Source organism: Nannospalax galili, unplaced genomic scaffold (genome assembly GCF_000622305.1).
Source record: "Nannospalax galili isolate Female #2095 unplaced genomic scaffold, S.galili_v1.0 scaffold803, whole genome shotgun sequence".
NCBI lineage: Eukaryota > Metazoa > Chordata > Mammalia > Rodentia > Spalacidae > Nannospalax > Nannospalax galili.
In genome coordinates, this window is record NW_008349354.1 from 194,123 (window position 1) to 210,996 (window position 16,874).

Consider the following 16,874-nt stretch of genomic DNA (forward strand, 5'->3'; position numbering starts at 1 on the left):
TCAAAAAGATAAAGCACTTAATAAGTGTTTGCCATAGGACTAAAACATTTTGATCATGTAAAAATCAATTTGTTGGGCTGGAAATATAGCTCAGTAGTTAAGAGCCCTTGCTGTTCTTGTGGAGGATCTGAATTCAGTTCCCAGCACCCACATTGGATAGCTCAGAACCACCTGTAACACCAGCTCCAGGGTATCTTGATGCCCTTTTCTGGTCTCCCTGGGTGGTTGCACTCATGTGCACATACACAGAGATAGGCATGCATACACATTTTAAAAACTCTGCTACCTTCTATATTAACAGAGCAAAAAAGAAAACATGGGGAAACATTTGGCAAAACAACACTCAAACAAAATGACTAAACTGGGAATAAAGAGGAATTTCCTTAATCTGGTAAGTAGCATGAATAAAATAAAAAAGGTTAAAGGGAACATCCTGAATGCTGAAGTTCTGAATATCTTTCTTCTAAGTGCAGGAACAACTAGTGTCCACTCTCCAGTCTTACATTCAGCACTATAGGTCCTTGCAAGCGTAAGTTAATTGTAAGATAAGCCATTTTCTGAATGCCATCTCAGCAGCTGCCTAGTCTTAAATCCATTACTGAATTTCTATATTGGCGTCCTTATGTATAAAATGGGGTAAAATTAGTAGCAATTCATGTGGTTATTGCAAGCATTAAATATTTATACATACTGTTGGGAAATTGCACGTTCTGATAAATGTTAGATCTTGTCATTAATATTCTTTATCCCTAACAATGAATCAGGAAACTTCTGTTTATAGTAATGGCAGAATTATTCAGATCAGAAAGTCCACAAAAAGTAAATAAGAGGGCCAACTAAGTATTTTTCAGATCTTTTCATAATTGAAAGAAAAAGCCCCTGAAATTATGGTAAATTTACATGAGGTTGGAAGAAGTAATAGCCCTTGTTCACTGATAATTTTCTCATTTTGAAAATTGTGGTTTATTATTATAACCAGATACTGACATTGGTATAATTTGCTAATATTATTTTCTAGGTTATCACTAATATTATTTTCATGTTAGTGGGAGCATTGGTCTGAACCCTTATGCTGCTGTTATTGGAAGCATTAGTTCCTTGATGTATTAAGTACAGAAAGTGTAACGACACAGGCCAGCAGTTCCTGGGAGCTTGCGGTTTTCCATCCACTTGCCAAATGTAGTAACTCTTTAATGTTCACAATAACCACATGAAATACAATTTGTCTGCTCATTGAAAAATCAATTTGCGTCCCTCAAAATTTGTATCTTGAGGCCCTACCCTGCTATGAGATATATTGAAAAGTAAATTTCCATAAGGCCATGAGATGGAAGACCTACTATGGGATGAATGTCTTTAGAAGAGAGAGGGCTGAGAGCATCTTCCCCCTCCAACCCATCTCCCTGTTTATGGGCATAAGGTGGCTATCTGCAGGCCACAAAGAGAGAACTCACCAGAAACTGGGCTGGGACTTCACACCTCTAGAATTTTAAGAAATGTACTTTCTCTGGCCATCTGGAACTGACTGTAATATGAAATACTTGCAATACCAAAAATATTCTTTGCATTGCCTTTTCAGACTCACCCTTCATTCCTAAGATGATGTTATTTCAAAAGTGTTATATGAACGAAACTTTACAGTATGTAACTTTGGGGCATTTTTCTTCCAGTCAGCATAATTCCCTGAGATTCATACAAGTTGTCATAAATATCAATAAATAGTTTTTTCTATTGCTACTTTTCCATGCTCTATTTAAAGCACTGTTTGTTTATCCAATGATTTGAGGGTTGCCTGATTCCAGTGTTTGTATTAACAGTGTGTAGTTTTGTTTGGGTGAATAATTTTCATTTCTTTGGGATAAATGGCCAAAAGCGTAAACGTTAGGACAAGTTTGGTTTTATGAGAAACTGTAGAGCTGTTTTCCACAGTGTGTGTTTGATTTTACATTCCCAGGAACATGGGGGTCATCTAGTTTCTATGGCATCCTGATAGCACTTGATTGTAGCACTATTTAAAAATGAAAAGCAATCCTGGTAGGTTGGATGTTGAGTGTTTTTTTTCCTCTGTGGTTTTAATTGCATTTCCCAATGACTAATGATGTTGAACATTTTTCATGATCAAATTTGTTCTATTTTATCTTTGCTGAAGTCTGTTCCTGTCTTTGCTTACTTTTAAATTCACTGGAATTCTACATGCTAAGTCCTTGGTTAGGTGGATGTGTGGTTCCCTGGGACTTTTCTCCTACTCTGTGTAATTTATTTGTTCTCTTAATGTGGATTTCCACAGCACACAAAAAGGCTAATTTTGATAAGGATCATTCTCATTCCCCACCCCCTCCTCCTGTACTGGGGATGAAACCTTGGCCTCTTGCAGGCCAGGCAAGCACTCTACCACTGAGCTACATTCTCAGCACTTAGTTTTTCATTTTATGAATTGTACTTTTGCTGACAAGTCGAAGAACTCTGCCTTATTCTAGATTATGAAGTTTTTCTGTTTTTTTCCCCCTAAATTTTAGTTTGATTTAAATCTGTGAACCATTTTGAGCTATTGTTTATGCAAGGCATGTGTTTATTTGCCTGTGGGTGATTAAATGCCTCAGCATCCTCCTTGTAAATTCTGCTCTTCCCCCATTCAATTGTTTTTGAACTTTTGCCAGTGACTTGAGAGTACTGATGTGAGTATACTTTTGATTCTCTAGTGTTCTTTTAAACTATGTGTCTGTCAATACTACGCTGCCTTGATTATCACAGCTAGACAGTAGCCTTTAATATCAGATAGGATTATTCTTACATATTTCTTCTTTTTCAAGTAGGTTTAACTATTCTAGGGTCTTTGCCTTGCCACATTAATTTTAGAATAAGCTGCCTATGTCTATAAGAAAGCCTTGCAATCAATCTTTAGATCAGTTAAGGAGACTTGATGTTTTCATTATGTTCAAACTTTCAATCTATGAACTTGTATCTTTTTACTTATTGAAGTTTTCCTTTGATGTCTTTCATCCTTATTCGAGTTTTCAGGATACATATCCTCTATATTTTGTTACATTTTTACCCAAACATTTCAGTTTTTGAAGTGATTGTAAACGGCATTACATTTTAAACTAGTTTCCACATACTGTTAATATACAGAAATATGACTAGTCTTGGTGTGTGTATCTTTTATGTTGTAATTTACTATAAACTAATCCTAAGACTTATGTACTTTTTTGTTATTTCTATAGACAAGGTCATGTTACCTACAAGTAGGAACCATTTTCCTCTTTCAAATGTGTGCCTTTTTATTTATTTTTCTTACCTTATTGCAGGGCCTAGAACCTCCCTTTAAATTTATCTTAGGAAGTCACCATATGTAGGGTTAGCATGCATATGTTAAGCCTTCTTTCATAAGCCAATGTCAGCTTAATTTCATAGCTTTGGTGTTACATGTATTGAGATTCCTACTGTTTTGTTTTCTTTTCTCCTGTTTCCCAGTCCTGTTTTAGGGAGACAGAAGGGTTTTCCCCAGGCTAGCAGCCAGTGTCACTTGGGGGCAGAGTGACAGGTAATTCTATTCTTCCCTAAAAACACATCCATGGTATTTCCAGGCAGAAGAGTCATGTGAGGAAGTGAGGACAAAGGCTTCCTAGATCAAGATATGTTCTGTAACTTGCTCCCATTTTTAGGTGTGGACTGCTCACCCTGATGGCTCTAAGTGGGGAAGTCTCAAACCTGTGGAAACATACAGGCTATCCAAACTATTGTGGCTGGGCCTGTTACAGATCCTGTTTACCACATCTGTAGTTTTCAGTAGAAAAGCCTGTCTTGAGGTAGAGGAAGGAAAATATTTCTCTTGGCTGTGATAATCTTACCTGATACTGAGAGGCTCCTCTTCAGTCCAGGGAGGAATAAACCTACTTGGGCTGTCATTCTGCCAGGTGGGGCTTTGGGAATAGTCCCATCCATCACCTTTTCTTGGATGGAGAATATGTGAAGCTGGACATCCACCTTGCCACCCTATCGGAGTCTTCCACTTGGGGTAAGAAAACTCAGGGCTGTTCTATCTTGTTCTGACCATGTGTGCATGCGTGTTCATGTATTCAGAGCACGTGTGTGTAGGTGCATGTGTCCTATGCATACATGATGAGGCCAAAGCACAATCTCAAGTGTTGCTCCTCGGTGCTGGGAATCTAATTCAGGTCCCCTTGCTTACTCAGCAAACACCCTAATGACCGAGCCATCTCTCCAGCCAAGGTTTATTATTAAATGTTGTAAAAGCATCAAATTGCTCACAAGGTAGTGAGAGTTAGCTGAGTGAAACTCAGGGAAGACTGGTAAATGAGCACAGCACACAGGATTTTTATCCTATAGCACTGGCCAGTTTGGAAGGAAGCTAAAAATCTCGCATAGGTGGAGGTCAAAAGTGGTAGCACGGAGCCTGCCCAACATAGAAGCCTTGGGTAGCCACTTCTTGCTTGGCATGGAATTCCAAAGGGCTACCTTCTAGGAAGAACCAGGAGTCCACTGACCTAGGCTTGATTATAAACTAAGTCAGGAAACCAGTCTGCTTGTAGCTCTGGCACTAATGTCACTCAAGTTACTGTTCATAACAAGGGCAAAGGCCCTTGATGAATTGAGTGGTTGAGTAATTCCTTAGAGCCTTCCTCTTAATGAATGTCTGGGAAAAAAGGACAACCAGAAGAGCTAGGCCTTTCTTTCTTCCTGGAAAAGTTAAATGTTTTATTGTCCTTCACTAAAGCCTCCTGCTGCTATTTTTGTAGGTACATAGGTATCTGTAAACAAGGCAGTCAGTGATCAAACCTCCCTATCAAAATTGTAATGCTCGCTTTCAGTGTTACAGAATGTACTTCTATGGTAACAGCACCTTCAAAATTGAATTGAACATAACAGCATAAATGTACACATGGCATTTGAGTAGCAAGGCTTTGAAATGGACTAAATTTCATATCAAGTCAGTACTGTGGATAAGTTCAAAATTACAAGGTCAGCCAACACACATGCTCACACACTCCATAATGTATGACCTACAGTTTAGACATGTGACGTGTTTTTTTACCTGCTTTCTGACTTCTCGGTGTCCTTTCGGATAGTGGCCATTTGCATTTATTCTGTTCTATTAAGAAATTTTTACTAAAATAAAATTACATACTAATATTCTTTACATTGGGGGAGGGAGTATAATCATTTATAAGTAATTCATCAAATCTTAGGAAACACTTAAACTTAGTTAAAATGTTAACTATGTCAGTTTTGTTTTTCATCTTTCTGAAATGATGCCATTTTAGTTATTAGCCAACTGGTGCATGAATATGCAAAAAAAGTCACACTTATCTATGGGCGACATCTACTGTGAGTCTGCTAAAGCTTTGGAAAGCTTCTCTTTGCATGTCCTCTGGTGTCTCACCCCAGCTTCTTCATTACTCAGACATCTAAAGCTTGGCTTTAGGCTGTTGTAAGGAGAGTGGCAGAGATGACCAGGCAGCTAGAAACTGGGTGGTAGGAAACATATGAAGAAGAACTCTACTTCCTTCAACTCAAGTGAGCACCTGGTAGGTGGGTATTCATGTATTTCCGGAAACAGAGCTAAGTAAACTGTTTGGTATTCCTCTACCTGTTATCCCAAGAGACCATCCCCTCTCCCCATTAAGTGTTGACCATGAGGTACCTTTTGCTACTATGCTGAGAAAGGGAATGGCACGAATGTGCTTTTGTTTGTTTTCTGGGGTCTACGAAGCTCTTTTCAAGGATCGAGCAGCCTATATTTTACCTAATATGCTTCGAACTCTTTTTGAAAGTCTGCGTCTTCAAAGACTCAAATCTAAATGATGTTTGTACCCTGTTGCTTCACACTCAAACAACAAACAACAAAACCAAGCACTTTTTTTTTAATCTCACTTGATTTTTAATGTGATTAATAGTGATTTCATTTTCAAAGAAGCAAATAATTACAGGCAAGAGAAAACACTGCAGATACTGCCTGGTCTGTGCGCTTCGGCCACTGCTGCACTACACAGAAAAGAACTCTAGAAGCACAGTATCCTCATTACTGTGAGGTCAGAGGACTAGGGCTCATCAGCAAAGAGCAATAATTAACTATGCATTTAGAAACAATATGTTTAGAATGAACCTGTTGGTATTTGAATCTACTTGGAGGAAAAAGTAAGTGAAAATCTGTGTCCTTGGTGAAGAAACCTAGCTTGCAATGCCCACAGATACAAACTGCTGCTTGGAAGGCATCTCCCCAAATTCAGGGTACAAAGTTTATGCCACTGAGTTTCACCAGCTTTTACTTTCTTATTCTTCTATTTAAGGAGATCGATTTCTATGTTATTCAAGAATTATTAGAAACTTCCCTCAGTTTTGTGCATGAAACGCCAGTATTCGGTGACACTGATACAAAAGGTTGACATTTGCACCCAAGGTATTAGAAGTGACTATAAAGTACATTTCAGAGAAAAGTACCAATTGGGATAGCAAAGTGCAATGCAGAAGGTACTTTAAACAGTGCAAAGTTGTGAAATATACACATTATATATGCCAGCTCCAAAGAGAGCAAGATCTTACCTACCCACTGAGCTAGAGAAAACAGGAGAAATACTCTCACGTCTTTTGATCTTTGTCAGGGACAAATGTTTCGCTCTCTCTGTGCATATGTATGTATGTACGTGTGATTGTGCTTAAGTATGGATTAACTGCTTGATGGCCTATGCAGATGTCTGAAACTGGTTTCCCAGAATTCGAAATGTTTGCCTTTGACATAATTAGGCAAGCTCCACTTCAATATGCAATTCCATTTGGAAGAAGCATTAAGCTTGTAGTAATGGTTGGGCAATTTCAACCTGCATATATTGTAAAGCAGGCACTTGGCTGTGAATTAAATGTTTAATGAAAACTACAGAAAATACAATCACTATGATGCTACCAAGAGAGATCCCTATGAAATACGGGTATGACTCCTCTTGTTCACACTCTCCTGGCTTCTCACTACTGAGGAGGGGTGTGGTACTCTGTGTGTAAGGAATTGCTTTGGGAGTTGCTGAATTGAGCAGATCCTGGACATTCCTGAATGATCCATTGTGGGGCATAGCGGTGATATTGAGGAGGTGGCAGAGCAGTGGGTACAGATCTGTGGAGTTCATGGCTTCTTTTGTGACATTCTTTCTGAAGGCAGGACCGTGGGCTAAAAATATTGGATGCATTTCTGCTAATGCATTATCATAACCATGGTTGCCTACTGTAAAGAGAAAACGTATGAATAAGTTAGCCAACCAAATGGCATTAAAACGGAAATCACTGTTGTAGGGTCAAGTTCTGAACTTAGGTGCAAATTTTATCTAATTTGACTTTAAAAAAATGAAATCATCTCTTATCATCTCCACTGTTGTCAAGCCCACAATTCACCTCAAGAAATAAAAGATCAAATGATTGCAAATCTTTCTTGCGGGCCAACACTACCTTAAACAGCAGAGAAGGGACGGGGAGAGCAAAGATAAGCCAAGTCATTAGAAAATGAGGGAAGATTGTTTCATCTTGTTTTGAGGCTGACCAACTGATATTCAGCAAACATTTACTGGGTAGCTACCATGTCAGATCTCTGTTCTAAAGTGGTATTGTTATCAGTCACAGAAGACAAGCTCATGCTCACCAAAAGAAAGGGAAAAGAAATACATAAAAACAAGACAGCACAGAAGTCAAATCTTTAGTTACAGCTACAGTTCACACTAAAAAAACGTCAGGACTTGTAGACAGAGTGGAAAAGTCTTGACTTTGGTGGCTCAGATTAAGATCCAGCTTAGCATTCAGTGCTTTATTATAGCCACAAAGAACCACCTAAAAGGTCTTCTGACATGAGTATCCACTGATTACACTAAAATATGAAGGATGCACACTGCATAATAAAAGCTGAACACATTCCTGACACGGTATCAGAGGCCAAGATGTGGCAGCGGCTGTCAGCAGCTCCAGACAACTGATAGGCTTCCTTTTAAAGGTGGTGATGAAAAGGACTCATGACTCAAATTCTAATACCTATCTTCCCTACAAAGAAAGTCACAACAGCATTCAAATGAAGGGAAAGAACACGCCAAGTCAATTTTTCTGAAAGTCACGAACTGATCCATCATCTCAAAAGTAATTTGAAATCTGCCTGTCAAATCCAATCCATCTAGAGAAGTCGCTCTAAATGCCAGGATTCTTTTAGGTTTAATCAAGTAGGAATAATGCTGGATTTATGAACCAATAGCAAATATCAGGTAATCTGTTTGATTGATGATAATGTCGAGAAATATACCATTCTATAATCAGTAATTGATTTAATGGCTTTTGTGTTCATTAGAAGTTGGGACCTAGACATTATGTCACATGAAGAAGCAGAGATAATTCTCTCATATAACGCCTAGAAAATCAGATTCAAAAGGAAGTCATTAAGACTCAAAGTCCTTTCTGTGAACAGGGACCTTGCTTTTATAGTGGTAGCTCTTTCCAGAAATGTTTGATTTGGGAGACAATATTTAACGATGAGTGCCTAAGAGCCGCTGTTTTCAAATTCACTGTGTCCGAGGCTTCTGAGGGGTATGTAAAAACAGAGGATGGGGCCCTAGCCTCACAGTTTCTATTTCGGTATGTCTAGACTGGGCCCAAGTGTGCCTTTTTAACTCACTGCCAAACGATTGCTGGGCCAGGGAACACACTTTGAGTGAGAACTATTGCCTTTGGAGTCTAGGACTTATTGATTCTTAGAACACTGACTGAAAAGGCCCAAAGTGGTCAAGCTTTAAATATTTATTGCATAAATGAGCATAATATAATAGAGACAGAATCAATGAGGTTTTGCTATCAAAAATAAATGGGACCAACTTATTGTGTAATTGCAGCTCACAAAACCAAAAGCCCTAGATTGCCTCCTTAAATTATGGCAGCCAGTAAATGCAAATTGCAAAGATGGCAGTCCTTTTTTTTTCCAGCAGTTTCTCTATCTGCACAATTAAACCAAATATATGAAGGTGGAAATTAGTCTCATGGCAAGAATATGGTCTTCATGGTTTGCCTGGTATAAATAGTGATTTACACATCATCATTTGTGTGTACAAACTGTTAGGAACCAGAAAGCAAGTTCTTGTACATATGTACTATTAGGAGTCACAAACACACTACAAACGCATTTTCATGCAACTGCTTTTAGTCAGTGAACAGGATAGGATAAAAACTCAATTCTAACTAAGAGACATTTTTATACATTCTGTTTTTCCAGTGCTGGGGCTCAAACCCAGTGCCTTACATGGGCTAGCCAAGCCTGTGTGTCACCAAGTTATACCCTCAGCCCTGTGTGTTTCTTTTGTATATATAGCAAGGACCAATATCCTAAGAAACATTTCTAGATAGCGTAGTATTGATACAACATAGTTCCTTCCACATTCAAGTAACAGAGTAGAAACATCAGTAAGTAAACTGCTGTATTATCCACAGCCTCCATGTTAGCAAAAAACGATGCAGAATGGGAAGAAATACTATAACATACTCACACAGAAAGTCATCTGACTTATTCTGCAAAATATACCACCCTTCGTCAGCCACTGCTACGATTGGTTGAATCCGATCGTTGTACTTGTAATGCCATTTTTCTGGAATCTCCTCTTTTTTGTAAACGGTTAGATTAGGATGAGCCTCAGCCAGCGCCTCATAGACTTCATCAAATTTACCTAAAGACAAAGGGAAAAAAGATCTCAGAGCAAGACTCACATTCCTACAAATAGCCAGGGTGGGTAACGGACTCCTGGTAGAGGAAAAATACCAGGAGCACTAGGAAAAATAGCCAAGCAGGTTAAAACTCTACCCCTTAAGAGAAAATAATCTTGAGGGGCAAAAAAAAATAGCTACTCTTCTGTCATAAGTAAATTCTCTTACAGAGAGGGCATTTTATAGAGCCAGTAATCCACTCTTTAAAGACTTAAACATGCACACACATGCATCTGTATTAATGACACTAAGTAAATAACAAGGTATTGATTATGAAGCCCAAACAATGGAATATTTCTTGTGGGGACAGAGACAGAATCTCTACCTAAGAAAACATCGTATGTAGAGGTCAAGGGTAGGGAGAGGATGACCAGAGGCACAAAGCAGCTTTAGAAATGGAAATGCCCTCAGTACACTGGAGGTGTTAAAGAATTTTCCAGGAATGCAAATACAGCATATATCACCAATGTCTTTTCATTCTTTTTTTAAAGATTTATTATATTTTTTACTTATGTATATATGGGGATGCCTATGCCAGTTTGTGCACCATATGCCTGAAGGATCCCACAGGGGTAGGAACGGAGCCTGGGATCCCCTGGACCTGGAGTTACAAGTGGTTGTGAGCTGCCGTGTGGGTGCTGGGAACAGAACCTGGGTTTTCTGTAAGTGCTCTTAACTGCTGAGTCATCTTTTTAGCCCTTATCTTTAATTCTTGTTCCTTAAATCCATTTTGGGGCGGGGAGTCTTTGTCTCCACTCCCCACCCCCCACAAGAGAACATCACTCCAACTGCCTAAGGGAAACTGATGGTTTAATGTGATTTACCAGTTGACAACTGTGTGTAGGCAAAGGTGCATACGTGGGCATTCATCACTTAATAGAATTCCTGTTGGTTCCTCTGAGGCCACAATTCCCCGGCCTGTGCTATTCCAGCTTTTTAAAATCTGTTCTCTCCCTTGATAACTAAAACGCTACAGTATCATGCAGAAAAGCAAATCTCATGCGTTGCCTTGCACATTTTTTGGCCTCTAGCTGTTAAACCTTTGCCTATGTTTAAAATGTAGTCAATGCTGCTGGGTATGGTGGTGCAGGCCTTTAATCCCAGCACTTGGGAGGCAGAGGTAGGCAGACCTCTGTGAATTCCAGGCCAGCTAGGGATACAGGGAGGCCCTGACTCCAACACCGAGGCAGGTGTGAGGATTCTAGTAGGTTCAAGGCACTGTGAAACTTCTTGACCTCAATGAAACTAAGTTTCAGATGGACAAGCACTCTATCTCCTTCACATACTTTATGCTTTGCTATTAAACAGTCTTGATTAAGGGTCTGTTGAAGGTCTTAGCGCTTCCAAGAAATCACTTTAATTGAATTCAAATGTTGTATGTACTTATCCATCTCACTTTTTCTGAGAAGGGAGGTTGTTAATTTATAATATTATGTGATTCCAAAATGCTTAAAACCTACAGCCTAGGTTTAAATATTTTAGGGGGAAAAAATCAAAAAGGAGATTTTTGTTTTCAAAGTCTAAGGACTAAATCTTAGCATATTCCCAGGGCACAAGCAAGTGTATTCTAAAGACATAGAAACTGACATACTGTCCTAGCCTCAGATCAGCATGAGGTCAGACTTACCTTCTTTTGGCAGGATGGCAGCTACAGGTGATTGGTCAATCAGAGTATAGTGGTCTTTATCCACATACTGGTCAAGTTCTATCACCCTTTCCTTAGAACACTGGGTCATCCCATGATCACTTGTGATGATTAGGTTAACATTATTCCACAACTTGGCCTTTTTCAGCATCTTTATCAGATATCCTAACTTGTGGTCAATATCTGAAATGACAGGCCCCATGAGAGGGCTGTCAGGTCCCACACTGTGGCCCGTGTCATCAGGTTCTTCCCAGTAGAGAAGACCAAAATTTATGGGGTCTTTTGATGTAAACCATTCAATGATTTTGGCAACTCTATCTTCAAAGGAAACAGACTGATTGTAAGGCAGATAGTACGTAGGGAAACTGTCATGTATCTTTACATCTGTTCCAGGCCACATGGCTGCTCCACTAGTGTGTCCTGCCCTCTGGTTTGTGATCCATATGGGTGTTGCTTCTTCCCAAAACTCAGAATCATAAATATTCATGTGATCCAAGGAGAAAGATTTGTTCAGAATAGGATCGAACATGTCATTTGCAACAATCCCATGATTTTCAGCAAAGAGGCCAGTGACCAAACTGTAATGGTTAGGGTAGGTCTTTGTGATAAAAACATTAGTGACTTGCTTCACATGAGCACCGTACTTCAGGACATGATGAAAATGGGGTGTTGGAACTTTATATAAGTAATCCCAACGGAATCCATCAAATGAAACCAGCAGAACCTTTTGTTGGTCTGGCTGGAGACAAAATGTAGTTGAAAGAGTTAGGGCAGCCAGAGCGAAAGACACCATGAAAGGCTTTGGAGTCATTTTCAAAGTTCTGGATCAGCTCAGTGTAAGATAATCTGTGGAATAAACAAATAAACATAAAGAAGTTAACAGCAACAAGTCTGACTCGTAGACTTTCTTCCAAACAGAGTGGTGGTGCTTTTTTATCCCAGTTACATCGTAAGTCACAGCCTGGAAATGTGTTGCAGAACTCCATCTTAAGATACTAAGCTGAAAACTTTTAGTTGCGTTCATTTTCTTTTTCTTTTTTTTTACATTCAAATAACTCATCAAACTATATACCTCAAAGGAATTATTTAAAGGTTTTCCCAATTGCATTTTAAACTATAATTTGCATGTAACTATCAAAAACATTTTCTGGATCACTCTGATTTCTTTAAACACATTTTTTATTGGGGCTGGAGAGATTGCTCAGTGGTTAAGAGCACTAGCTGTTCTTGCAGAGGGCCCAAATTCAATTCCCAGCACCACATGGTGGCTAACAACCATCTGCAACTCCAGTTTCAGGGGAATCTGACACCCTCTTCTGACCTCTGTAGGCATTGCATGACAAGGGTGCACTTGCATGCAGGAAATACACTCATACACATAAGATAAAAATAATAAAATATTTTTAAGTTTTTCTGCATTTTTATTGTGTGTGTACATGCAATAGCACATGTGGAAGTTAGAGGACAAATTTGGACAGCTGGTTTTCTCCTTCCACCATGCGAGTACCTAGGACCGAAGTCTAGTTTCCAGGCTTGTCTGTAAGTGCCCTTACCTGCAGAGCATCATTCCTGCTCAACACAGAATTTTGACCACAAATTTTTATATAGTCAAATGTCCGTGTCAACATTTACTGTAACTGGAATACGTACAGAAACTTGGCAGCAGGAAATACTTATTAGCATATTCAATAATGGTTCTTAAATATATACATGTATATATATGTATATATGACATATAGACATACTTATGTTTTCATAACCAACTCCTTATATTTTCATATGTTTGATTCTTTATGATAAGGTGCTAATAGAGGGAGGAATGTAGACAAACTTGGACTCTTGAAATAAAATTTTTAGCTTTCAAATATATTTGTGAAATGTAATCTGTATCCATTTATTAGCAACCAAATCTTAGGCTTCTGTACACTGAGCAAAAAGTATAAATAGAAACATAATTCTCTAATTTGATTTTCCTAATGTTACAGTTAGCTAGCACTTAATCTTATTTATGTGTTTAAAAAAAAGCATTTACCAGATTAAATTTTAAATCCAGGTTTGTTTTTCCTTTAAATCTGCATATATTTCTAAAAAACTTCTCTTGTATTAAAAACCAAGGCAAATAGGAAACACGGATAAACAATCCTATGTAAAGCTTACCAAGCTCTCATCAAATTTTCAATACTCAAGGATCTTGTGTTTTTCTGTGTTCTGTCCATCTTACAGGAAGGTATTTATCAGCCCACTAAAACATGGCTCTAACCATACTTTATGCAAAGAAATCTCTTGAATTCAGGTTTTGACATCTTCCTAATTTGAACACCCTGAATACATTCTTATAACTCAAAAATAGATCCTGTCTTGTCTTGTTATATTATAGAAAGCGGTAAATGTAACCTTAATTGACATCCTTGCTTTGTTGAGAGAAGCACAAACAATATGTAAACAATATGTAAACAATATGTAAGGAAAGAAGTGGTTTTTTTTAACTGTAGCCTTACTGGAACTAGAAATTACTTAAACCAAAAGTATTTCAGATATTGGTTCCAAACTTAAATTTAATACTGCACTATAAATGCCACTTTTCCCTCCAATTAAGGAAACAACTTTAAAAATAGTTGCAACAGGGGGCTATGTGCAAGGAAATGCAAATATATTTACTAACATTTGTGGCTGAGGATCATGGTCCGCCCCCCCCCCTTCTTCCCCGATTTACTCAAGGGGAAGCTATTATCAACCAGATAGAATTTAATGCTAAGAAGGAATCAATCGCATGCAACATCTGATTTTCATCTATTTTTAGAAAATTCAGTCAATTGCAATAGATAGACGACAACTGTTTTTTTTCCTAGGGCAAGCAGATTAAGGAAAGATTAAAGATTGCGGGCTAGCTAAAGCAAAAGCATAGGCATGTTTGGCTGTAAGAACCAACCAAACACAGATGACATAAGGCAGTAAACACAGATCCGGGCGGAGATGAAAGGGACGACGAATTTCTTTCTTTTCCATGCACAAACGATGCAGGAAGCTCTGAAAATCTCTAGATATGGATCCAGATTTCCCAGGCCGTTCCAGCCCTTCCCCCACAACCTGGGCAATCTGGAGGGAAGGGGCACCACCAATCAAAGGGCAGAAGAGGGGAGGAGGAGGAGGAGGAGTGGGCTTATAAAACAGGTGTTTAGCAAGGGGAGGGGGATGCATCAACTCTTCACTATCTGGATTACTTCCCGTTACCCAGAAAGGTCTCAGAATAAGGTACTTTCTTGCTCCCAGGCCTCCCGCCCACCGAGGCAGGCGAGAACCCGGGGGTGGCGTTTTTATTTTGGGGGGGGGTGCAACGGCTACGCGGGGTGATGGTGCTTTGGGAGCTGTCGAGAGGCAAGCTGCCCATCGCCCCCGGACTCACCCACTAAGATCCAGTCGGTCCGCAAAGGTCTGGGTCAGGGAAGCGAGGTCAGGCCTAGTCCCCCAGGGAGGGGGGCCGAGAGACGGGCGCCTGCGGATCCCACAGCGGCTCACCTGCACGCAGCCCCAGCGCAGAGCACCTGACCCGTGTCGCCGCCCTCCCCGCTGCTCTACTACCATTGGCTACTGCGGGATTGTCGCCTCTACCGGGTTGCCAGGCGAAAAACCCGCCCCTAAGAGTAGCTGTGCCTCCTGTCAATCCGCGGGAGCGGGGGCGGGCACTGAGTGGGTTTGGAAGATGGAGAGGGAGAAAGAGGAGGGTGAAGATGGGCATGCACGATATCTTAGAGAGAATGTGCAGGTGGCTGGGCGCTCCAGGAGGGCCTGTCCGGGGCAGGCCACTCACAGAACCTTTTTGCAGCCTGTCTGTGCTACAAGGCCTGTCAGTGATGCTGAGGGACGGTAATGAGCTATCCCAGTGGCTGATGATCTGAAACTCATCTTTATCACAAGCCACTTTTGTACTCTACTCTCAGGTTTCTTGAGGTTCCCCTTCCCCTTTTATTACAGATTGACATCACTCCGAAGCCTTTTCACGGAGGAGGGACAACAAAATACCCAAGGATTCTTTGAGATGGCGTTTATTATTTTTTGAAACGGTTTCATTTAGCTCAGGCTGGTCTCTGACTCTGTATGTAGCCTAGGTTGACCTTGAACTTGAGAGCTTCCTGGCTCAAGATCCTAAAGGCCTGGGGTTATAGGCATGCACCACCACCCCAGGTTCTGCATAGCAGAGGAGCACTTCATGGAGTGAACTATATCCCTACCCCTCACTAGTTCTTTTCTTCATTAATAGCTGGTGTCATGTGCTTTGCCTCCCAAAGGCTTTGCAAATCTAGTCAGCTCTGTAGTCCAAAGTTTGACTTCCTGGTATTTGCAATTTAGGTGTCTGACAGAGCTACAGTATCTAAGCAGGAACAGCTGAAAACACTCCACTTCAACCTAGCCAGGCTCAGGGTTAGATTAATTTTCAGGAGTAAGTAAGCCCAACAGATGACCGGACAGTTGCATCTAGTCTGATGTCCACATATACATTAAAGCTTTAAACTCCGGGCCTGATTTTGATCTCAGGAAGTAGTCCCCATTTCTGGTTTGCTAGTGATCTAGTTTCATCTTGAACCACAGTGAATTCATTGTAACATTTTTTTGTAATTAATATTTCCGGGCCTGAAGGAGTACAGTCAGGTACCTGATTTACCTATTTGAGTCCAGTTGTATTTACTGTAAATAATCACTGAGGCACCTGGATACTTCAAGAGACTTTGTCTATCAGTTCCCCAGCCTGATTCTGATCTAATTGCATAAAGTTCTAATTCTGTCTGTAATAGGCAGTAGTATGTTCTCGATTGCCACAACTTAAGTTTCAACATCTAATTGACTGGTAAACTGGCAGTATTCACAGTAATTATGTTAACTTCTTTTTAGAGATCATGACTCCTGTTTGGTATGCTGGAGCTATGAAGTACATAACCATCTTTGGCTGTTTAGTAAATGAGGGGTCATAGCCTTTGGTCTATTTCCAATGAAGGGACAGTCCCAAATCCAACCAACGCTACCTGCTAAATTGGGCCACACCATCACTGAAGGGCATTTGGGCACACTGCCATGGCTTTTATTTATAATGATTTTAGAGTTCTCAACACATGGGATTAAGAAGGGATGTTGTTTTCTAGTTTCAGCCAGACCCAAGATAATGAAGTTGTACAAGTTGTTCCAAATCACAAAGCCTTGTCCTTTGAAATTGCTCAAAGTTGGAACGAGGTGGTCCAGTCTCATAAGTCCTTGCTTCCTCCCAAACCCCAATAAGCCAATTCTGTGTTCTGTCAAAGAACAACTTATGCTCATCACAGAGCAGGAGTGAGAACGGGTCTGGCTTTTATGCGAGTCATTGAATACTGCAGGACTCTGCTCAAATGGCAATCTGCCTTGCTTTGCAAACTTATGGAAATTGTGATCATTTTCACCAGCTATTCTTGGGAAGTAGGTATAGTACAGTTGTTAACCATGGTTCATAACACAGAGCACTACCCACAAG

General features: G+C 40.0%; 1 protein-coding gene across 1 annotated transcript; it reads right to left on the reverse strand.

The window, feature by feature from the left end:
- Window positions 1-5,875: 5,875 nt before the first annotated feature.
- Window positions 5,876-15,009, reverse strand: Enpp5 (ectonucleotide pyrophosphatase/phosphodiesterase family member 5). Its single transcript, XM_008846717.3, has 4 exons — window positions 14,781-15,009; window positions 11,360-12,223; window positions 9,519-9,695; window positions 5,876-7,231 (listed from the first exon to the last, which is right to left on the reverse strand). Exons 2-4 carry the CDS (start codon window positions 12,186-12,188, stop codon window positions 6,804-6,806), a joined length of 1,434 nt encoding a protein of 477 aa, XP_008844939.1. The 5' UTR covers window positions 12,189-12,223; window positions 14,781-15,009; the 3' UTR covers window positions 5,876-6,803.
- Between the last annotated feature and the right edge of the window lie 1,865 nt (window positions 15,010-16,874).